At 44.6% G+C, this 24,550-nt stretch overlaps 2 protein-coding genes across 3 annotated transcripts in view; one reads left to right on the top strand and one right to left on the bottom strand.

Annotated features, from left to right (window-relative positions):
• LOC140134567 (myeloid cell surface antigen CD33-like) overlaps positions 1 to 24,550 on the bottom strand; it is a 336,522-nt gene that overhangs the window by 230,570 nt on the left and 81,402 nt on the right. The gene's annotated exons all lie outside the window — the stretch shown is intronic.
• LOC140065378 (C3a anaphylatoxin chemotactic receptor-like) lies at positions 4,517 to 22,806 on the top strand. The gene is made up of 3 exons (XM_072112976.1): positions 4,517 to 4,590; positions 18,269 to 18,334; positions 21,782 to 22,806. Exons 1-3 carry the CDS (start codon positions 4,526 to 4,528, stop codon positions 22,740 to 22,742), a joined length of 1,092 nt encoding a protein of 363 aa, XP_071969077.1. The 5' UTR covers positions 4,517 to 4,525; the 3' UTR covers positions 22,743 to 22,806.

Here is a 24,550-nt window from a genome sequence, read left to right as displayed (position 1 = left end):
GGTGAATGGGGTGGCACAGGAGGAATATAATCTTGAGCAATGCTCCATCCTTTCATTATGTGGTCAATGTTATGTAACCAGCTGATATCTGAGCCCCATATTGCTAAGCGATGCACATGTCATCGAGCTGATCTCTTGATTTCATGAAGTTGAGCTCATCACCAGAGATAAAACAGCATCTGTAGTTGCGGGTGTAACAGGTAATCCCATGTAAAACCCTCACTGAGATACGATCACAGATTGTATCACTTTAAATGCCATTGTCAGCATGTTTAAATGTCCCCATTTACAACCCAGCCCAGGGTGTCCTAGGGAGGGGGGAGGTGGCAGATGTTGTAACTTCTGCAGGTATTTCCCCCATGAACTTATCCACTCTTTACTTACAGACAGATCTATTGTGTCTTCATGATATTTCCTGTAGAAGTGAAAACACAACTAAAGAAGTAAAGTTATTTACAGGATCTAAAAGATTAAGAAAATACAGAAAAGCTTCCACCTCACTGGAGCAGCTTCAAGGGGTTTCCCATCATGACTATTTATAACATATCTACTGGATATATAAGAGCAAATCTCAGAAAAACGACATGACATTTGTGTTACCGGAGAGCGGGTGAGTAACAGACTGGATGATAGAGGATGTAGAGTTAGGTGGGATTCGGGCAAAGATGGATTACGACTTCCCTGGGCCATGGGCTATATGAGAATTTTGACTCAAACAAGTCTGGAATCACTTCCTACATATTGGACTTGAATCAGCTTCTTGGGTACTGAAGGATGAGTCTCTTCTGCTTTCACTCTGTGGTTTTAGGACCTTTGAAGGACCTTCAAATGGCTTCTGTGTATTGGGAGCAGGAACAGATACACGATGATTTTATTGGTGAAGGTTCTTCTCAGTATGAATTTTGGTGGGTGGTTTGGGCCCCTTAGAAGGCTTGGGCCCCAGGGCTACCACCCAAACCGCCTATTGTGTTATGGATATATTTGAGATGTAAAGTGAAGCTCCTGGGTCATTTATTACACTGGTGTCCTCCTCCTATGTAGTAGAGTAATCTGTGTTACTACTGGGACATCAGGACTGAGGAGAAGCTGCTAGGAATTACTATCACACGTGTTAATGTACCTGAGCTACAGGTTGGTTTAATAAAATTATTCTCATCCCAACATGATGATTCTATATCTGCATTTCCCTTTCTGCCTTCTTCGGGGAGCGGGTGTTTAGTTACAGTGTGAATGTGCAAAAAGACTGCACTATAACTTGCTGGAAAACCTCCAATACTCCCACCGGGTGTCAAACGGTTAAATGGGTTAACAAAATAGTATGAAGTTTTGAGGGATGCATGTACTAGCAGATTGGGGCACATTTACCTACCCGTCGTGCGTGATCCTGAAAGTGCATTGTCCGACCGGAATGCACATCTACCGCAATTCACTAAGATCATGCTCCCTATTTCCTGCATGTGTCACTTCCCCGCTCAGGTCCCCGGAGCTCACCTTCTTCTTCCTGGTGCATGTAAGTGCATTGTCCATGTATAATGCGCTGTGCGGGGAGTCACTAAGATCCTGCGCCCGATATCCTGCATGTGTCACTTCCCTGCTCAGGTCCCCGGAGTTCACCTTCTTCTTCCTGGTGCATGTAAGTGCATTGTCCGTGTATAATGTCCTGTGCGGGGAGTCACTAAGATCCTGCGCCCGATATACTGCATGTGTCTCTTCCCCGCTCAGGTCCCTGGAGTTCACCTTCTTCTTCCTGGTGTATGTAAGTGCATTGTCCGTGTATAATGCGCTGTGCGGGGAGTCACTAAGATCCTGCGCCCGATATCCTGCATGTGTCACTTCCCCGCTCAGGTCCCCGGAGTTCACCTTCTTCTTCCTGGTGCATGTAAGTGCATTGTCCGTGTATAATTTCCTGTGCGGGGAGTCACTAAGATCCTGCGCCCGATATCCTGCATGTGTCACTTCCCTGCTCAGGTCCCCGGAGTTCACCTTCTTCTTCCTGGTGCATGTAAGTGCATTGTCCGTGTATAATGCGCTGTGCGGGGAGTCACTAAGATCCTGCCCCCGATATCCTGCATGTGTCGCTGCCCCGCTCAGGTCCCCGGAGTTCACCTTCTTCTTCCTGGTGCATGTAAGTGCATTGTCCGTGTATAATTTCCTGTGCGGGGAGTCACTAAGATCCTGCGCCCGATATCCTGCATGTGTCACTTCCCCGCTCAGGTCCCTGGAGTTCACCTTCTTCTTTCTGGTGCATGTAAGTGCATTGTCCGTGTATAATGCGCTGTGCGGGGAGTCACTACGAGCGTGTGCCCGATATCCTGCATGTGTCGCTTCCCCGCTCAGGTCCCCGGAGTTCACCTTCTTCTTCCTGGTGCATGTAAGTGCATTGTCCGTGTATAATGCGCTGTGCGGGGAGTCACTAAGATACTGCGCCCGATATCCTGCATGTGTCACTTCCCTGCTCAGGTCCCCGGAGTTCACCTTCTTCTTCCCGGTGCATGTAAGTGCATTGTTCGTGTATAATGCGCTGTACGGGGAGTCACTAAGATCGTGCGTCCGATATCCTGCATGTGTCACTTCCCCGCTCAGGTCCCTGGAGTTTACCTTCTTCTTCCCAGTACATGTAAGTGCATTGGATGGTACACAAATTGAATGTTAAATTCTGCGCTTAGTCCGAATCAGTCGGATCGTCCGACGCTACGCCCCCCATCTCTGACGCATGAAAGCCGGCGCCGCTGCCTCAAAAGCCAATCATGTGCAACACATTCCCCTTCTAAATACCTGTCACAGCCGTGCAATCCCTGAAAATATCGAGAAGTCCAACAGAAATGCGATCTGCGAACCCTTAGTAAATAACCCCCATTCTGTCGTAACAATATTTCATTTGTTATCAACTCCATCAAAATGAATATAAATAAAACAAATATCTACATAAAAATGCTCCCAAATTTGTATTTGGTCTACAAAAGACAAATGTATCTCCAATAGACTCACCTTTTGTAAATAGTACCTGAATATTTCTACATACTAAGTAGTACATATATCGGGGGTTATTTATCAGTAGGCGGCTCCTTGGGACGGTTCTTTGTCTAGGGACAATGAGATTTTTTATGAGACTTTTTGCAAAAGTCTCAAGGCATGACTCTGGCTTTGCATAGTCTAGAGGTGTATATAGTCCTGTGAGACTTATTAGCATAGAAAAGTCTCAAAAACCCTCAATGTGGCTACTTTGAGCCTTTTTTTGCATCAAAAAAGATGTGGATATACCATATACAAATTTGAAGCTTTTTAGTGTACAGTAAGTCCCCAGGTTACATACAGGATAGGTTCTGTAGGTTTGTTCTTGAGTTGAATTTGCATGCAAGTCGGAACTGTATATTTTATAATTGTAACCCCTGACAAATTTTTTTGGTCTCTGTGACAATTGGATTTTAAAAACATTGGATTGTCATAAGAACCGGGAATAACAATAAATCTTCATTACAGACGCCTGTGATACCTGTTATAGCTGATTATTGTAGCCTAGGACTAAAGTATAATAAGTTACCAATTTCCAGGGGTCCGTTTGTAATTAGGGGTCGTCTGTAAGTCAGGTGTTCTTAAAGGGAACCCGTCACCACTATTTTCACAAATACAGGTAGTGGCAGGTTCCCATAGAGCTCTAATAACTATCTGACACCCTGCTTTTAGCTAAAAATTGTTCCCCTCAGATCCCCATAAAATCAGAGTTATAATCTTGCCTGGTATCTATGCAGCTTTGGAGCTAGTCCACGGGGGCGTGGCCTAATGTCATGTGACCAGGGTGACATCATCAAAGGTCCTTGAGCTACTTAATATGAAAACTATACCCCATGTACATATCTGACCACATAAAACCATCACAGCAGCCTCCATGGACTTCTACCCCTCTCCATGCAGGCTGCTGTGATTTCATGTGATAAAATATGCTGTGATTTCATGACATATATGCTTAGTGTACAGCTCCTAATGCTACAAAAGCTATAGGACCTGCTATAGGACCTTTGAGAAAAAAGTCAAAGGTGCATCTAACGATCAATGATCAAAAATCTAAATATGAGGTTGTGGGGTCCGAAAGATAAAGATCTAATGAGGATGTCACTGGCTAAAGGAGGATTTTGAAGTCTCTGATGTGATGTGATTGCTCAAAGGTGATGGGAGGAGAATCACTGCACGAGAGTAGTGGACAGAGGTAGGAGAGTCTTTATGGTTCACAAAAAAAGAGAGTTCTAGACAGCCCCTTTAAATGGAAAAAGACTGTAGCAGCAGATATTATTCCATAGATGGAGTTTCAGATAACACCAGGCCATCCTGGCCATACAGTTTGTGGAGCATTTACCCCGGTTTCGATACCTTCCTGTTCCCTTCCTCTAGATAGATATTTTACAACTAAATTTCCTAAATAATGTAAACCCTCCCTGCACCATGGTTCATTTAAATAATAATCTATTTTTATATACAATGTTTGATACAAAAATGTTATTTCTTTTTTTTTTTTAGGAAATCTTTGACAATGGATCCTGAAGATGATAACCTGACCTTACCGGATCCAACGGATTATCTGGATTACTTTAACTTGTATGTTTGAATTATTCTTTACTTTGTTTTCTTATCTGCATTGTGGAATCTCTCTGTGTATTGTAGTCTTATTATTCATCTTTTGTGAATCTTCTCTTGCAGTCAGTGAACAGGCACTGGTGGATCGGGACATGTGTTGAACTTATTTTTAAGAATATAAGGATATGGATTATAAGGGGGTCCAGCAAAAAGTTATAATGTTGCCAGATATTTGATATTATTAACAAACACCTACCAGCCATTGTCTGTTTGATAGAAACCCACCTGACGGAAGAACATGTTATTTGGTTCAGGAAGAATTGGATAGGAGAGGAGTTTCATGCCTTTGGTAACATATTTTCAAGTGAAACATTGGTCCTTATACATAGGATTATCGACTTTAAGACAGAAAAGTATCAAATTGACAATGCTGGAAGGTTTAACTTTTTACATGGACTCTTAAAAGGCCACTCTGGCTTTTGTATATTCACTAACGTTTTTGGATAAAATTGATGATGCCCCATTGATGGTCATGGGAGATTTTAATTTGGTAATGGACGAAGCTGAAGACAGTTTTAATTTATCTCGTGGGCCGCAGCTTGGTCCAGGTGAGCGGGGTAAACTAGATCATTTATGTGAACTTTATGCGCACTTTATGGAAATAAGAAAGCATTTTCTTGTATGAGTAAAGCCAATCACTTTCTAGAATCGACTTATGTTCAATTCACAAAGCATTTTATGGCGTTAATCAGAAAAATAGTGTATGAAGAAATTGTGGTCTCAGACCGCGCATTAGTCATGATCATTCTTAAAAGTCCAGGAGTGAGCTATAGGCGATTCAACTTGAACCCATGCTGTATCACGATCTTAGATGCCCAACTTGAGACAGGGAAACTCAATGGTTTTGGAATAAAAACATGGGGTCAACGGATATGTTGATGGTTTGGGATGTTTATAAGTTTATAAGCATATAAAGGGGATAAATTCTAAATATATTAAACCAGCAAGGATTTAGTATAAGCCAAAAGGAGCAGAACCTTAAATGGTAAGTGTGGAGAGCGGAACAAGAACTGTTGAGGTTTCCATCAGAAATTTATAAGTATAGAGCCTTAAGCAGTAGGGAAGCTCTTAATAATTTTCTGGTACAGAAGTCTCAGCACTAGTCCTTTTTCGCGGCGCAGAAGGAAAGCTAGTAAAACTTTATCAATGATGATACAGAATCAAGAGAATCACAGTACTATTTTGGCACTTAGGGGGAAAGACGGTAAAGTAACTAGAGATCCAGCTGAGATTTTACAGATTCTTAGCCCCTTCTATGAGGAATAATATCAATCTAACATCCGAACCACCAAAAGTGAGATTTTGGAGTATTTGCATAATATTCAGTGTGCCAGGCTTACCCCGAAAAATACTGGAAGAATTGAAGGTAGCTGTCACGGGTGCTCCCGCAATCGCTGCCTCGGATCGCGGGCGCACCCGTGTTCCTGCTGCTGCCCCCGGTCCCGGGTCCCGCTCACCTTCCCTGGCTCCCGCGATGTCCTCCATGGCTCCCGCAGCTCAGCGCGCGCGTCCCCGTCTCCTAGGGCGCGCGCGCCGTCACTCTTAGATTTAAAGGGCCAGCACGCCAATAATTGGCGCTGGCCTGCTATAAGTTTCTTCCCCTTCCTGTGACCCTTGCCGGATCTTTGCGCCTCATAGCCTTAGAGAAAGCTTCCAAACGAGTATTCCTGCGTTCCTGTGTATTCCTGCGTTCCTGTGTATTCCTGCGTTCCTGTGTATTCCTGCGTTCCTGTGTATTCCTGTGTTCCTGTGTATTCCTGCGTTCCTGTGTGTCTCCGCTCCCAAGTCCTGTGTTTCCCGTGTTCCTCCGTGTTGCTGTGTTCCTGTGCCTGTGTTCCCGTCCCCTTCTGCCTGGACCTCCTGTTGCTGACCCCGGATTGGACCTCACCTTGCATCTCTGCCGCCTGCCTTGACCCTGTGCCTGGACCGGTCTACGAGATTGTCATCCGCTAAGGTACCTCGACCTCGGCTGCCACCGTGGGCTAGTCACACCTGGGAATGACCTAGTGGTATCCTGCCGCAGCAAGTCCAACCCGCTTTGCGGCGGGCTCTGGTGAATACCAGGTGCCGCTAGGCTCCGGTTCCGGGTGTTGGCTAGTTACATCTCCCGCGGTGGTCCAGAGGATCCACTGATCTTGACAGTAGCCCTTTTTTCCTTTGGGAAAGACTCTTCCACAGGACCCGATGGAATTCCATTTTTACAAGAAATACTATAAAATTTTTCTTCCTAGGCTACTGATAGTCTTTAGGGAATTATTCAGTAGTGGTAGTGTCTCGGGCTCAATGGCAGAGGCGGGTATTGTACTGATCCCAAAGCAGGGTAAGGATCCTCTGAATACAGCCTCCTTTCCCCCTATTTCATTATTAAACACAATGTCAAGATTTTGGCAAAGGTACTGGCACTGAGATTGCAAAAGGTTATTAAAGATATAATACATTAAAATGGTTTTATTCCAGGGAGGTGTACAGGGAACTGCATCCAGAGGATGTACTCTGTCATTAAGATGGGGGACATTAATTCATTATGTATAATGTATGATTTGTAAAGCGCTACAGAATTTGATGGCGCTATACAAATAAAGATTATTATATTATTATAGCGCCCTGGTAGCCAGGGATAGGGCAGTGGAGAGAGAATAAGAGATATTCTCCCTATTACGTGGCACTAGACAAGGATGTCCTCCGTCACCCCTCCTTTTTGCCATTTATATAGAACCATTGGCTGTGAAAATTAGGAATGAGGGTGGCATTCAGGGTGGATGTGGGGATCCTCTAGATAAAATTTGTCTATAAGCAGATGATCTGGTGTTAAAGCTTTGCAACTCACCAGTTCCTATCCCACTTGCTATTCAAGTGGTGGAGGAATTTGGCTCCTTCTCTGGATTAGAAAGAAATTTGTGCAAATACATTCTGTTGCCTCTAGTTTCGGAATTTAATGAATGGGCTGAAAAAAGTTTTGATATATTGTGTATGGAAAAATGTAGATACCTGGGAATTGAGGTCTTCGGAAATGTTTCAGAATTCTATAAGATGAACCTGCAACCATTGATAGGGACTAGAGATGAGCGAACATACTCGTCCGAGCTTGATGCTCGTTCGAGCATTAGCGTACTCGAAACTGCTCGTTGCTCGTTGCTTTTTGGCGGCCAGAAACAGAGCCAATCACAAGCCAGGAGACTCTGCACTCCACCCAGCATGACGTGGTACCCTTAAACGTCGATAGCAGTGGTTGGCTGGCCAGATCAGGTGACCCTGGGATAGACTAGCCGCTGCCCGCGCTGCTCGGATCATTCTGTGTCTGGATGCCGCTAGGGAGAGAGCTGCTGCTGGTCAGGGAAAGCGTTAGGGTGTTCTATTATAATAGTGTTAGGCAGGAGTGATTCAACAAGAACCCAACAGCCCTTCTTAGGGCTACAATAACGTTATACTTTTTTTTTTTTGTTTGCTTGTGGCTGGGCTTGCTGGCACTAGTAGTGCAGCTAGTACCATATTGTGAGGAATTTGCAGGGGGACTTGCTACCGTTGTGTTTAGCTCTTAGTGACACACATATCCACCTCAAACACCAAAGTGGGAAAATTTATTAGGGGTTTGATTTCAATTAGGCACAGTCTGCCATTTCCTTTTTATTTTACGTTTATTTTTTCATAACTCAGCGTCATCTCATCAGTGTGCTTTCATACTTGGCTAGAAAATAGCCAAAGGAGAATCCAAACGGCTTACTTACGCCTACAATAGCGTTATATATATTTTATTTCTGGTTGATCTGCTGGTGGCTGTCCTTGCTGCAGTGCATATACTAGCCAATTGTCAGGAATTTGGAGTGAGACTTGCGACCGCTGTGTTTAGCGCTTAGTGACGCACATATCCATCGCAAAGACTGAAGTGGGAAAATTTATTAGGGGTTGGATTTCAATTAGGCACAGTCTGGCAGTTTCTTTTTATTTTACGTTTATTTTTTCATAACTCAGCGTCATCTCATCAGTGTGCTTTCATACTTGGCTAGAAAATAGCCAAAGGAGAATCCAAACGGCTTACTTACGCCTACAATAGCGTTATATATATTTTATTTCTGGTTGATCTGCTGGTGGCTGCCCTTGCTGCAGTGCATATACTAGCCAATTGTCAGGAATTTGGAGTGAGACTTGCGACCGCTGTGTTTAGCGCTTAGTGACGCACATATCCATCGCAAAGACCAAAGTGGGAAAATTTATTAGGGGTTGGATTTCAATTAGGCACAGTCTGCCATTTCCTTTTTATTTTACGTTTATTTTTTCATAACTCAGCGTCATCTCATCTGGCATAGCAGTGTGCTTTCATACTTGGCTAGAAAATAGCCATAGCAATAGGATAGCATTGTTTGGTTTTAAAAACTAAAAAACACAAAAAAAAACTAAAAAACACAAAAAAACACAAAAAAAAGTAAAAAAAAAATTAAAGTTATAACTTTCATTTTCAAAATGTTTAACCCGAGGGCTAGGGGTAGAGGACGAGGGCGGGGACGTGGGCGTCCAACTACTGCAGGGGTCAGAGGCCGTGGTCCTGGGCGGGGTGAGACACCACCTGCTGATGAGGGAGCAGGGGAACGCCGCAGAGCTACACTCCCTAGGTTCATGTCTCAAGTTACTGGGACTCGTGGTAGAGCACTGTTGAGGCCAGAACAGTGCGAACATGTGATGTCGTGGATTGCCGACAATGCTTCGAGCAATTTGTCCACCAGTCAGTCTTCCACGCAGTCCACCCATGTCACCGAAATCGGCACTCCTCCAGCTCCTGCACCTCAGCCTCCTACCCCCAGTCTGCCCCCTCCCAGGAAAATTTGCCATTTGAACTGGCATACTCTGAGGAACTGTTTTCTGGACCCTTCCCACAGTCACAAACCACTTGTCCGGTTGCTGCTGAGCAATTTTCCGATGCCCAGGTTTTCCACCAGTCGCAGTCTGTGGGTGATGATGACCTTCTTGACGTAGTGGAAGAAGTGTGTAAAGAGGTGTCCGACGATGAGGAGACACGGTTGTCAGACAGTGGTGAAGTTGTTGTCAGGGCAGGAAGTCCGAGGGGGGAGCAGACTGAGGGATCGGAGGATGATGAGGTGACAGACCCAAGCTGGGTTGAGAGGCCGGGTGAACACAGTGCTTCTGAGACGGAGGAGAGTCCTCGACCAGAAAAGGTTGGAAGAGGCAGTGGTGGGGCCAGACGGAGAGGCAGGGCCAGAGCAGGTGCATCAGCGCCAAATGTGTCACGTAGTGAAGCTCCCGTGGCGAGGGCTCCCGCGGCGAGGGCTAGATTTTCAGAAGTCTGGAGGTTCTTTAAGGAAACACCGGATGACCGACGGACTGTGGTGTGCAACCTTTGCCAAACCAGGATCAGCAGGGGTTCCACCACTACTAGCTTAACTACCACCAGTATGCGCAGGCATATGAATGCTAAACACCCCACTCAGTGGCACCAAGCCCGTTCACCTCCGGCCGTGCACACCTCTGCTCCTTCCCCTGTGTCAGCTGATAGTCAGCCCCCTGCCCAGGACCCTGGCACAAAAACCCCATCGTCGCCTCCACGATCCTCCACAGCATCCACCAGCGTTCAGCTCTCTATACCCCAGACGCTGGAGCGGAAACGTAAATATAGTGCAACCCACCCGCACGCCCAAGCCCTTAATGTCCACATCTCCAGATTGCTTAGCCTGGAGATGCTGCCCTATAGGCTAGTAGAGACCGAGGCCTTTCGCAACCTCATGGCGGCGGCCGCCCCTCGGTATTCGGTCCCCAGCCGCCACTACTTTTCCCGATGTGCCGTCCCAGCCCTGCACCAGCACGTGTCAGACAACATCATCCGTGCGCTGACCAACGCCGTTTCTGACAAGGTCCACCTGACCACGGACACGTGGACGAGTGCTGCCGGGCAGGGCCACTATATATCACTGACGGCACATTGGGTTAACTTGGTGGAGGCTGGGACCGAGTCTGACCCTGCGGCTGGTCATATACTGCCGACGCCGAGGATTGCGGGGCCTACCTCGGTCCAGGTCTTTCAGGCCTACTATGCCTCCTCCTCCTCCCACCCCTCCTCCACCTCCTCCTCCGAACTACCATCCGTGGCCATGCTGCCATCAGTCGGTAGCTCTAGGCACAGCAGCAGTGCCGTCGCTAAGCGACAGCAGGCGGTGCTCAAACTGCTGAGCCTAGGCGATAAAAGGCACACCGCCCAAGAGCTATTACAGGGCATCACGGCGCAGACTGATCTGTGGCTGGCACCGCTGAACCTGAAGCCAGGCATGTTTGTGTGTGACAACGGCCGTAACCTGGTGGCGGCTCTGCAACTCAGCAGACTGACACATGTGCCATGCCTGGCCCATGTGTTAAATCTGATAGTTCAGCGTTTCCTCAAGACATACCCCAATCTGTCTGATTTGCTCACGAAGGTGCGCCGCATCTGTGCGCATTTCAGGAAGTCCAGCACAGATGCTGCCACTCTCAGGGCAGCGCAGCGCCGCCTCCAACTGCCCGCTCACCGACTGTTGTGCGACGTGCCCACGAGGTGGAATTCAACATTAACCATGTTATCCAGAGTTTACCAGCAGCGCAGAGCGATTGTAGACTGCCAGATGTCAACTTCCACCAGAACTGGTAGTCAGGTCAGTCAGCTTCCTCAAGTCTACAATGAGGAGTGGACGTGGATGTCTGATATCTGTCAGGTGCTGAGTAACTTTGAGGAGTCAACACAGATGGTCAGTGGCGATGCCACCATCATCAGCCTCACCATCCCGCTGCTTGGCCTGTTGAAAAACTCTCTGATCAGCATGAAATCGGAAGCTTTGCGCTCGTCACAAGAGACGGGGGAAGAAGATTCCCTTGTTGATAGCCAAAGCACCCTTAGGTCTGTTTCTCAGCGCATATCGGAGGAGGTGGAGGTGGAGGAGGATGAGGAGGAAGAGGAGGAGAATGTTGGTGAGACACAAGAGGGGACCATTGTTGAGTCCTTCACTGTTCAGCGTGTATGGGCAGAAGAAGAGGAGTTGGAGGAGTTGGAGGAGGAGGAAATGGACAGTCAGGCCAGTGAGGGGAGTGAATTCTTACGTGTTGGTACTCTGGCGCATATGGCAGATTTCATGCTAGGCTGCCTATCCCGTGACCCTCGCGTTCAAAGAATTTATTCCAGCACCGATTACTGGGTATTCACTCTCCTGGACCCACGGTACAAGCAAAATCTTTCCACTCTCATCCCTGGAGAGGAAAGGAGTGTGAGAATGCATGAATACCAGCAGGCCCTGGTGCACAAGCTGAAACAGTATTTCCCTTCTGACAGCGCTAGCGGCAGAGTGCGTAGTTCTGGGGGACAAGTAGCGAGGGAGAGTAGGCGAGCAGGCAGCTTGTCCAGCACTGGCAAGGGTACGCTTTACAAGGCTTTTACCAGCTTTATGTCACCCCAGCAAGACACTGTCACCTGTCCCCAGTCTCGGCAGAGTAGGGCTGATCTTTACAGAAAGATGGTGAGGGAGTACGTAGCTGACCATACCATCGTCCTAAATGATCACACAGCTCCCTACAACTACTGGGTTTCAAAGCTGGACATGTGGCACGAACTGGCGCTGTACGCCTTGGAGGTTCTTGCCTGCCCTGCCGCTAGCGTGTTGTCCGAGCGGGTTTTCAGTGCAGCTGGTGGCATCATCACCGATAAGCGTACACGCCTGTCGACTGACAGCGCTGACAGGCTGACGCTTTTTAAGATGAATAAAGCCTGGATTTCTCATAATTTCCAATCTCCACCAGGTGAAGGAAGCTCAACCTGAATAATTTATGCACTCCTCCTCCTCCTCATTTTCCTCCTTCTCCTCCTCTTTGTACACTAAAGCAGAGGAAACTGGCTGTTTTTTGACAGGGCCCACTGGCTCTAGCTATAGTACTTTATGCATTTAATTTTTCTGGAGGGCCACCTACCCGGTCCTCTGTTTTAAACAATTTTTGGGAGTGCCACATACAGGCACTCAATCTATTCAATTTTTCTGGAGGGCCACCTACCTGCTCCTCTGGTTTGAAAACTTTTTTGGACTGCCACATACAGGCACTCAATCTATTCCATTTTACTGGAGGGCCACCTACCTGCTCCTCTGGTTTGAAAAGTTTTTTGGACTGCCACATACAGGCACTCAATCTATTCAATTTTTCTGGAGGGCCACCTTCCTGCTCCTCTGGTTTGAAAACTTTTTTGGACTGCCACATACAGGCACTCAATCTATTCAATTTTTCTGGAGGGCCACCTACCTGCTCCTCTGGTTTGAAAACTTTTTTGGACTGCCACATACAGGCACTCAATCTATTTCATTTTTCTGGAGGGCCACCTACCCGCTCCTCTGGTTTGAAAACTTTTTTGGACTGCCACATACAGGCACTCAATCTATTTCATTTTTCTGGAGGGCCACCTACCTGCTCCTCTGGTTTGAAAACTTTTTTGGACTGCCACATACAGGCACTATCCAAATTAAATTGTCTCCATAGCAGCCTCCACACGTTGTCTCCATTGCTACCTCCAAAAGTCGTCCATATAGCTGCCTCCATACATCGTCCCCTTATCAAACGAGGTGTGTCAGGCAGAAATTTGGGTTGTTTTCATGGATTCCACATCAAAGTTGTTAACTTTGTCGCCACCCTGCTGTGTTATCCACAAAATATACTGGCAAACTTTTATCATTTACGAATATTATTTCAGCGCTTCTTGCGCATCTGTTTACATTCCCCTCACCCGCCATATCCTAAACTTATAAGAACGCTACTACACTTGATCTTATACAAAAGGTTCTTAGAAGTGCTGTTTGGGGAGTAGCCTAGAGACAGGGGCTTGGATTGGCGAAAGCTCGCCTGGCAGCGGAGCGCCAGCTCCATGCGCATCATGCGCTTCTTGCGCATCTGTTTACATTCCCCTCACCCGCCATATCCCAAACTTATAAGAACGCTACTACACTTAACTTGGTGCAGGCTGGGACCGAGTCTGACCCTGGGGCTGGTCATATACTGCCGACGCAGAGAATTGCGGGGCCTACCTCGGTCCAGGTCTCAAAGGTCTAGTATACCTCCTCCTCCTCCCACCCCTCTTCCACCTCCTCCTCCTCCTATGAATTACCACCCGTGGCCATGGCGCCATCAGTCGGTAGCTCTAGGCACAGCAGCAGTGCCGTCGCTAAGCGACAGCAGGCGGTGCTCAAACTGCTGAGCCTAGGCGATAAAAGGCACACCGCCCAAGAGCTATTACAGGGCATTCCACATCAAACTTGTTAACTTTGTCGCCACCCTGCTGTGTAATCCACAAAATATACTTGCAAACTTTTATCATTTACCGATATTATTTCAGCGCTTCTTGCGCATCTGTTTACATTCCCCTCACCCGCCATATCCCAAACTTATAAGAACGCTACTACACTTGATCTTATACAAAAGGTTCTTAGAAGTGCTGTTTGGGGAGTAGCCTAGAGACAGGGGCTTGGATTGGCGAAAGCTCAAATGGCAGCGGAGCGCCAGCTCCATGCGCATCATGCGCTTCTTGCGCATCTGTTTACATTCCCCTCACCCGCCATATCCCAAACTTATAAGAACGCTACTACACTTGATCTTATACAAAAGGTTCTTAGAAGTGCTGTTTGGGGAGTAGCCTAGAGACAGGGGCTTGGATTGGCGAAAGCTCGCCTGGCAGCGGAGCGCCAGCTCCATGCCAAGATCCAACTAACATAGTTTTAACTGCAGCACCTTTAATCTACTACTAGTTCACTGCCTCCATACATGGTCCCCTTATCAAACGAGCTGTGTCAGGCAGAATTTTGGGTTGTTTTCATGGCTTCCATGTTAACTTTGTCGCCACCCTGCTGTGTAATCCACAAAATATACTGGCAAACTTTTATCATGTACCGATATTATTTGAGCGCTTCTTGCTCACCTCCTTTGGTTCCTCTCTGCCACCCATTGGTTTGAAGCCTGAGTCCATTTAGGGTATGTCGCCATGCCACTCTCTAGCCTGCCGCTGCTGCCGCTGCCTCTGCATGCCGTCCCCTATAGTGTCAGGGTCAATTATTGGATGTTTTACATGCTATCTAGCTTCATTCTGTCACTCTGTCATGGCCATGCTGTTGCCCATAATTTTGGCATAATGGTGCGATTAAGCAGCCTCAGAGGCATCCATGCATGCTGCCCCTGCTGTTTCCTGTCCATTTCCGTGGTGTTTCCATCCTTTTCTGAGGTTCCCAGGTGTTTGGCCAAGCTTCCCTGTGCAGAGCCTTGGTCCCCTTGAAAAATGCTTGAGTCTCCCATTGACTTCAATGGGGCTCGTTATTCGAGACGAGCACTCGAGCATCGGGAAAAGTTCGTCTCGAATAACGAGTACCCGAGCATTTTAGTGCTCGCTCATCTCTAATAGGGACGTTAAGGGGAAAAATAAATTGCTGGTGCAAACTACCACTCTCCCAGATCCATAGAATTGGGGCTAAAAAAAATAGTACTGTTACCTCAAGTATTATACACCCTGTCAGCATCCCCAATATAGATAGAAGGTGCTTATTTTAAGCTAATGGAATCCACCTTGAACTATTTAATTTGGCGGAGTAAAAAAGTTAGAATGAAAATGGACTCTTTGTACAGCCCGGTAGGAGAAGGAGGGTTTGGGCTCCCCTATTTTCTTGCCACGCAGATGGCACATTTGGGAAAATGGAGAGAAACACAATGGTTACGGAAATTGGTGGCAAGTACTCAGGGCAAGGTGGGATCCATCTTTGAATTTGGAAAGCTATCTAGGGAAAGAAGAACCCTGTAAGAGATGGGCTTTATACAATGCACTAATAAGATTGTGGAAGGCATGTAAAAAAGATCTTCAGAGTGACAGGATTTATTAAGGAGACCTGAATTTGGTCTAAGCTTAGCTTGGCAGAGACCGATCAGATACCAGACAAGGTGTTTTGGGGGAAATTAGGGATTAGACATGTAGCTCAAATATGGGCAGATGGTAAGATAAGGTCATTTATGTCACTCCAAGAGATGTACAGTTTAAGATAGATAGACTGGATTCAATGGGGGTCATTTACTAAGGGCTTGATTCGCGTTTTCCCGACGTGTTACCCGAATATTTCCGATTTGCGCCGATTTTCCGTGAATTGCCCCGGGATTTTGCCGCACGCGATCGTATTGGGGCGCATCGGCACCGGCACGGAAATCGGGGGGCGTGGCCGAACGAAAAGCCAATGGATTTGGAAAAACCGCCGCATTTAAAAAAAAAAAAAGGGTCGCAAAAATTGCACTTACCTTCACTCAGCCCAGCTCGGTGTATTCCAGTGCATTCCGATGCTCTTCAGTGCAGCAGCGCCACCTGGTGGACGTCGGAGGAAGTACCTTAATAAATCCCGGCCAGACCCGAATCCAACGCAGAGAACGCGCGAATGGACCGGGTAAGTAAATCTGCCCCAATATCTTCAATTAACAAACGCTTTAAAAGATGATCTACACACTTCAAATGTTCAGATAGAATCACACAATTGTTTAAAGTTATTTAACACTGCAGGGAATAATAGGTAATTGGTTTCTAAGATATATAAATATGTGGTGGCGAGTTTGTCAAGTTTGAAGGGGGTTAAGTTTAAAAATAAATGGGAAGGAGTAATAGGGTTATCCACTTCCACAGGATAATTGGGCTAAGATTCATAAGAACACAAAAAGAGGGTCAATAACCAGTAATCATAGGATTATCCATTTTAAGGTTGAATAATAGGTTGTATATGACTTGGAAATTTGTAATTTTGAGATATGTTGCATGTAACAAATATTAATTGTTTTTGGATAACAGAATTAGGTTATCTCTTATGTATAATAAAAATAAATATTTTGGTTTGGGTCCATACCGAATTTGATGGGTCTGGCACCCACAAGACCAGGAGACAGAACAAGCGCTGCAGTTAAAAATCTGCAGATTTTCCCTTAATTTTTTTAGGATTTCACGAGGCTTAGAACTTCGGGTGCAATTTTCCACATTTTCAGGAAAAACCCCAATTTTATGTTTTAACCCCTTCCCGACGCGCCGGGTCCCGGTGCATGGAGAGGGCTCACGGGCTGAGCCCTCTCCATAGCCGGTAAGTCTTTGCTGCATATTGCAGCAAAGGCTTACCGGTAACACCTGCGATCGGTGCTAGCACCAATCGCGGGTGCTTTCACGGCGATCGCCGCCGGCAATGCTGCCAAAGACTTCAAAAAGATGGCGCCGCCATCTTGCAGCGGATCGTCGCTCCCCGATGACGTCACGGGGAGAGTTGATCCGTTGCCATGACAGCTTCGGGTCTCACAAAGGCCCGATGCTGTCTCGTTTTAACCCATTCATTACAATGTGCTATCAGCACATTTTAATGAATGAGGAGTAAAATCCCCATATACTGCCATATTGCAGTATGGTAGTATATGGTATGATAGATCAGACAACCTAGGGTTAAAGTACCCTAGGGAGTCTGAAAAATAGTTAAAGTAAAAGTTAAAAAAAGTAAAAAAAAAAATTTATAATAAAAAAACCTAAAAATTCAAATCACCCCCTTTCCCTAGACTTGATATTAATATTAATAAACAGTAAAAATAATAAACACATTAGCTATCGCCGCGTCCGAAAATGTCCGATCTATCAAAATATAAAAACGTTTTTTCACTGTGTTTAACCCCGTAACGGAAAATAGCGTCCAAAGTCAAAAATGAAATTTTTTTGCCATTTTGGAAAATATAAAAAGTGATCATAAGGTCGCACAGTCCTAAAAATGATAGCAATGAAAACGCCATCAAAAGTCGCAAAAAATGACACCACCTAGAGCTCCGTACACCAAAGTATGAAAAAGTTATTGCCGCCAGAAGATGGCAAAATCAAAAAAAAATAAAATTTGTACAGGAGGTTTTAATTTTTTTAAATGTATGAAAACATTATAAAACCTATAATGATTTGGTATCCACGTAATCGTAGTAACCCAAAGAATAAAGTAGACCTGTCATTTGGGGCACACAGTGAAAGCTGTAAAATCCAAGGTCGCATATGTGTTTTTTCACCATTTTCACTGCATTTGGAATTTTTTTTCCCGCTTCCCAGTACGCGCCATGGAATATTAAATACCGTCACTACGAAGTGCAATTTGTTACGCAGAAAATAAGCCATAACAGAGCTCTTTATGGGGAAAAATAAAAAAGTTATAGATTTTTGAAGGTGGGGAGTGAAAAATGGAAGGGAAAAAACTTAAAAAGTCCAAGTCGTTAAAGGGTTAAGGGAGCTGCTTAACTTTCAAGTTACTTCAAGAGGCCAAAATGATATTAGTGCCTCTTAAAATGCTGCACTGTATCAACTACACCAAAACATATGAAAAAAATCTTTAATCTTTAATCCTTTTGTCATTCTGTGTACCGGTCAAATAATTTGCTATAATATCTGTATTGTATGGTTCGCTATGATTATGGCATATCCTCCTTGATACCCACCTGTTTCTCTTGACAGATATATATATATATAATTGATAGATAGAAACCAAATGTCCAAAATCCAATATACTCTCCCTGTACTGCACAGTCATCCCAGTTAAATCACATGATCATTTGCTTTTTTTTAAAGTAGTCAAACATATAATTTATTGTTTATGGACTCTTTCAGAACGGATCTTGAAGACTTCAACCTGCCGTTCCCTACGTTTACTGCATTTTTCGATCACTATTATCGGTACGTTTATACAGAAGTTACATCTCATAGTCGACCTATGGAAACAAACACTGAATCCAGGTGCTAAGAAGAATTAAATAGTTCATGTGTGGCCACCACTGCATGTGGAGGTCATATTCAAGGACAGTTCTCTTGTTTATGAGGGACAACATGGCTACATTTATGGGAAATTATCAGCCATGGCAGATTTAAAATTAAATGTGAATGTACGGGGGAGTAGCCCTTTAATATTATATCTAAAAACATATTTTTTTAATTTTATAAAAAAGGTTTTGTGCCAGGGCTCATCAATTGTATTTATGCCCATGCATATATAGAATTGTAACCAAAATATACTACTTATTACTAATTGTATATATTTAGAACTATACAGTCTGCCCTTCAGCAATTTATTGCCATTTTTAGGAAGTCGCCACATTCAAGAATAGGATGTCTCAGAGGCACTGCAAAAATTTCATGGCATCTGAAATCTGCCCTTGAGAATTTCATAAGCTCTCAGACCTACCAACAACACAGAGAGAGAGATTTGCCCAATACGGGTCAAGAAGACAAAACCGCTAGGCATACAAGCATACAGGCAAAATGTCAACGATTCTAGAATACGGAATGACACAGATACCTTACTAAGTACAAGACATTAGTAGTCAACAAGTATTTATCCATCAGACCAGATATGATAATCCACAGTACCATCCCATATGGTGTTAGAATCAGTAATCTGACATTAAACAGCAATGGAATGGAAGATTAGATTAACTGTCGAACAGAGTTTGCAGGAGACACAAGTATATGCTGAAATTCAATCAAGGTTGCTAACAAGTTATTAACATAGAATATTAGACTAGTAAGGACAGAGTGAAACAAAATGACAATATCAGTGTATTCTCATCTGTACATTACAGACAGAGGGTTAAAATGTTACAATCAGCTGGTTCAACTCTTGGCCTATCAAAAGGTGTCTCAAAAGAAACATCTCATGATGGGTAAAACCAGTGAGCTTTCTCAAGACCTATGCAAGCTTATAGTTGTAAAACATACAGATAACAGAGCCATTTCTAAACTACTAAAGACAGTGAGCATTGCTTGGGGTCAAAACCTGAAAGTAGAAAAATACAATTATATTGGAAACCAGCCACGACCAGATGCGACACACAATGGGGGTCATTTACTTACTCGGTCCTGTCGCGATCCAGCGGCGCATTCTCCGACGAGGATTCGGGTCTTCTGGCGATTCACTGAGTTCGTGCGCCCGATGTCCACCAGGTGCTGCTGCTGCGCTGAGGTCCGCTGGAGTTCACCAACCTATTCCCGGTGCATGTGAGCGATTGATTTTGCGACACAATCGTTTTTTTACATTTAGCGGTTTTTCAGAATCCGTCGGGTTTTCCGACAGCCACGCCCCCGATTTCTGTCGCCTGAAAGCCAATGCGGCACAATCCGATCACGTGCGCTAAAATTCAATGGCAATTTGGCGCAAATCGGAAAAATTCGGGAAACCCAGCGGGAAAAGCAATTCGGACCCTTAGTAAATGTGCCCCAATATTTCAGACTGAGGAATGAAGAGAATTATCAGAAAAGTTGCCTTAGAACCAGGGACCACCTATGGATAGCCTCAGATTCTCAGACTTAGAATCATTAGGTACAATTGCTTCAAATAAAACAATTAACAAGACTCCGTTGTTGAACTAAATTATGGTCAAGCATGTGCAAAATGTGTTTCATAACATTTCGAGAAGCTAATCATCGAGGATTCAATTCACTGAAACTTTGCAGAAATTTTCAGAAGGAGCAAATTGGTCTCAACTGGTGTAGCTCCAATTGTCCCAGCAATTGGTATAAAACTCAGTTCAAGGTCCCCCTCCCAAAGCTCTAAGATGAATCATAGTTGTAGACAATATTGTCAGAATTGTCAGAGACTAGGCCCAGAAGATCATTGGATCCGTTCTCTGACATCTATATAGGACAGAAATGTGAATGGGGAGAGATACTTTTCATCCTAGTGGTTTAACTGTTTGCAAACCAGAACAAAGTCCACTGGAGACAGACGATTGTGGTGGAAATCAAAATCATGACTGCTAAGAAAGGAGTAAACCAGTGTTCAGACTAGTGATAACAGTCTGATTGCCCTTATCAGTGCATGATTAGTCATTATGGAAAGAGGATGGCGCAGAAGGCCAAACAGATGTTACAGTTTTCTTTTGCTCTATGATACGGAATTCCCTAATGAAACAACTAAGATAAAATGTTTCCTATTTGGCTTTTACTTGAGCTAATACATTCTTAAGTTTTAAGGGGCAGCCAAAACTCCATGTAATGTCCCTCCTGCCTAAAAAACACTGTCCTAGGAGACATGTTAGTCTGCACCCATTGTTTATTTCTTGTGGGTGCAGACTGGGTTTATGTACTTCTAGCATTTGATTTTTTTGCCAGTGTGGATTGGATGGGATCAACATATGGTATAGATTTCATGTCAACTGGAACTTTAAAAATATTTGTTCTCAGAAAAAGGCAAATAATTGTAAGCTTTTTGGCAAAATCAGTTTAAAAATGCATCATTATTACCACTAACATGAAGTTCAATGTGTCAAGCTTTGCCCTAATGGTTAATATGGGTTTTATCCTAAAAGAGAAACTGCCACGAGGGTTTTGGCCAAAAAACTTCCCAATCTGTTATCCAGGACATTATCAAGATCATGATCCAGGCTCAGTCCTATATTACAGGATGGTGAATGTTTGTTGCCCTTAATCTTTGAGATATAGGGGCACATTTACTAAGGGTCACGTTTTTCCGCTGGGTTTTCCGAATTTTACTGTTTTGCGTCGAATTGCCCCGGGTTTTTGGTGCACGCGATCGGATTGTGTAGCATTGGCGCCGGCTTGCATGCGACGAAAAATGGGGGGTGTGGCCATCGGAAAACCCGACTGCTTCGGAAAAATCACGCTATTTAAAAAAAAAAAACACACTTACATGTGAATAGGATGGTGAACTCCGGCGGACCTCGGCAGACCGTGGGTGCAGCAGTGACACCTGGTGGACATCGGGCGCATGACCTTAGTGAATCGCTGGAAGATGACAGGACCGGGTAAGTAAATGAGCCCCATAGTTCCTTTAAGCAGAACATTCACAGTTTGTGCTGACTCTGAGTCACTTGATCCTCTTGGCACCTTTGGCCCTATAGTAGATGTTATGGCTGCCAAAATAGTACAATAGGCATATTACTCGTACCTGTCGGTTATATGACCACAAACAAAAGTCCAGCTCCGTTTGGAACCATAATCTTCTATGTAACATTTTTTCTAGGATAGGATGAGGCGACAAAGGACTAAAATCTGATTTCAATTTGATGTTTTCCCTGATCTCTAAATATACCCCAGTGTAAAAAAGAGATATTTATGAAACAATGCAATCTGCAAGATGCTAAATTTTACCTTGCCATGTCTTCTCAGGCTAACAACTGAAGACTATGGGACAAATTACACAACTAATTACCATGGATCAAACAAGATCAACACTTTAAAGATCGTTGCGATTACAATTTCCAGCATTATTTTTGCTCTTGGGATTATCGGGAATGGATTAGTCATCTGGATTGCCGGATTCAGGATGAAGAAGACAATCAGTGCCGTGTGGTTCCTCCACCTGGCCATCGCGGACCTCCTGTGCTGCACTTCTATGCCTCTGTACATTGCGGACTGGGCTTCCGATGATGTGTGTCTATCATCACCATCTTCAGCAATGTTCTGCTTTTTTAATAGCATTCTGTTGTATGTAAACATGAGCGTCAGTGTTCTCCTCTTGACGGCCATGAGTGTTGATCGCTGGGTATCGGTCATGTGGCTATTATGGACTAAAGTGTATAGGACACGTAAACTAGTGGGAATCAGTGTAGGAATCATTTGGGTGTTGGGTTTACTTTGGACTGGAGTAATGACTTACTTAATTATTAAATGTGATGACAATAATATTGGTAGATGTGATACAGGTAAGACCATTCCTCTGATCAGCTTAGTTCTAATGTTTGTGATCCCTTTCCTCATCATCTTCACCAGTTATGTCACCATTTTCCTCAAACTTAGAAAAAGTAATAGACCCCAGAGATCTCAGAGACCCTACAGGATCATCACCGCGGTTATATTGTGTTTCTTCATCTGTTGGGCTCCGTTTTATATCTGGCCACTAATACCCTTGTCTGATGGAGCCAACGTTCAATTGAGAACAGTAGATGTTATTGCTAACATCTTGGCTTGTCTTAACAGTTGCATCAACCCAATCATTTATGTCTTTATGGGCAAAGATTTTAGACATAGATTCCTGAGATCTATCCCCTTCAGACTCAAAAATGCCCTATCTGATGACCTCTGCAAAGAACAAGAAGATCCTGAACCTTCAACCACAACCCCTTCGTGATGACACCATATTAGAGGACTGGTCCTTGTGACTGCAGACCATTATTTTACACGATGGTGGTAATAACATTGGGGCAGATTTACTGACCCGGCCCATTCGCGATCCAGCGGCGCGTTCTCTGCGCTGGATTCGGGTCCGGCCGGGATTTATTAAGGTAGTTCCTCCGCCGTCCACCAGGTGGCGCTGCTGCGCTGAAGAGCATCGGAACGCACCAGAATACACCGAGCCGGGCTGAGTGAAGGTAAGTGCAATTTTCGCGACACATTTTTCTTTTTAAATGCGTCGGTTTTTCCGAATCCATCGGGTTTTCATTCGGCCACGCCCCACGATCTCCGTCGCATGCATGCCGGTGCCGATGCGCCACAATCCGATCGTGTGCGCCAAAATCCCGGGGCAATTCAGGGGAAATCGGCGCAAATCAGAAATATTCGGGTAACACGTCGGGTAAACGCGAATCGGGCCCTTAGTAAATGACCCCCATTGTGTCATCATCAGGATAAGGTTATCACACAGAACCTTTAGGAAATCCATCAGTGAAGAAGCAGTTATATTGATGCTTCTGCTGTGTACACATAGGACTATATTTTGGTATTATGCATTTTTACCTAAAAACAAAGCAATAGAAGATGGGAAATCAGATTTTTTTTATGACATTATCCTTTTCACCTTGAAAATAATAAAAAAAATTGATACCCTCTCCAATTTTGAGAATCCTTGTATAATATTTTTCTAACTCCTTAACGACATGTGACGTAACTGTAGGTCACATGTCTGTTAAGGCTGTATGGAGCTGGCTCTCAGGCTGAGCATGCTCCCTAAACAGTGGGTGTTAGCTACATTCTACAAATGCCGCCATCAAACGCAATGGTAGCACTTAAATGATGGAGTGGCTTGGGCGCCGCCATCTTGAATCCAATTGGATTCTGGATCCAATTGCTTTGACAGACAGGCCCTAACACAGGGTTCTGTAGCTATCGTGGCATGATCTGCCAGAAGGCTTTTTTACAGATCCAGTGAATTTAGAATATTCTGTAGTGTTGCAGTATACTGTATAAACGATCAGACCCTCTAGGATCAAAGTACCATAGGTAGTCTAGTAATATAGTAAAACAAAATTAAAAAAAAAAAAATTAAATAAAAAAAACCTAAAAGCTAAAGTCACTCATTTTCCCTAGAACTTATATAAAGAGAAACAATGAAAATCCTAAATATATTAGATATCGGCACATTGAAATATAAACATGGATATGGCGAACCCGGTAAGAGAGAATAGCGCCCGTATGTCTGAAATGTTACTATGTGATTCGGGCCCTTAGTAAATAACCCCCATTTTGCGAAGTTCACTGCATTTGTATTTTTTTTTTCTGCTTCCCAGTACACGGCATAGAAAACTAAATACTGCCACAAGAAAGTCCTATTGGTTACACAGGACAAGCGAATATAAAGCTCCATACAAGGAGAAATAAAAAAAGTTATGGATTTTTAAAGCATGGGAGCAACATAGTAGCAAATCGCAAAAATAAAAAAGAAGTACAATGGACCGGCACCTACTATGGTTTATGGCTTGAGGAAGGGCACATTTGCACGAAACTGCCCGTTAAGGAGGACAGTACAGGGAATGTGGGAACATATTGGGGCACATTTACTTACCCAGCCACTGGAGTTCACCAAAAGTGCATTGTCCGATGATCATGCAATTTACCGCGATTCACTAAGATCTTGCGCCCGATATCCTGCATGTGTCGCTTCCCCGCTCAGGTCCACCGGAGTTCACCTTCTTTTTAGTGGTGCATCTAAGGGCTTTGGCT

This window comes from Engystomops pustulosus, chromosome 6 (assembly GCF_040894005.1).
Source record: "Engystomops pustulosus chromosome 6, aEngPut4.maternal, whole genome shotgun sequence".
NCBI classification, from domain to species: Eukaryota; Metazoa; Chordata; class Amphibia; order Anura; family Leptodactylidae; genus Engystomops; species Engystomops pustulosus.
Note: the sequence above shows the minus strand (reverse complement) of the source record. Positions and strands in the feature narration are given on the sequence as shown.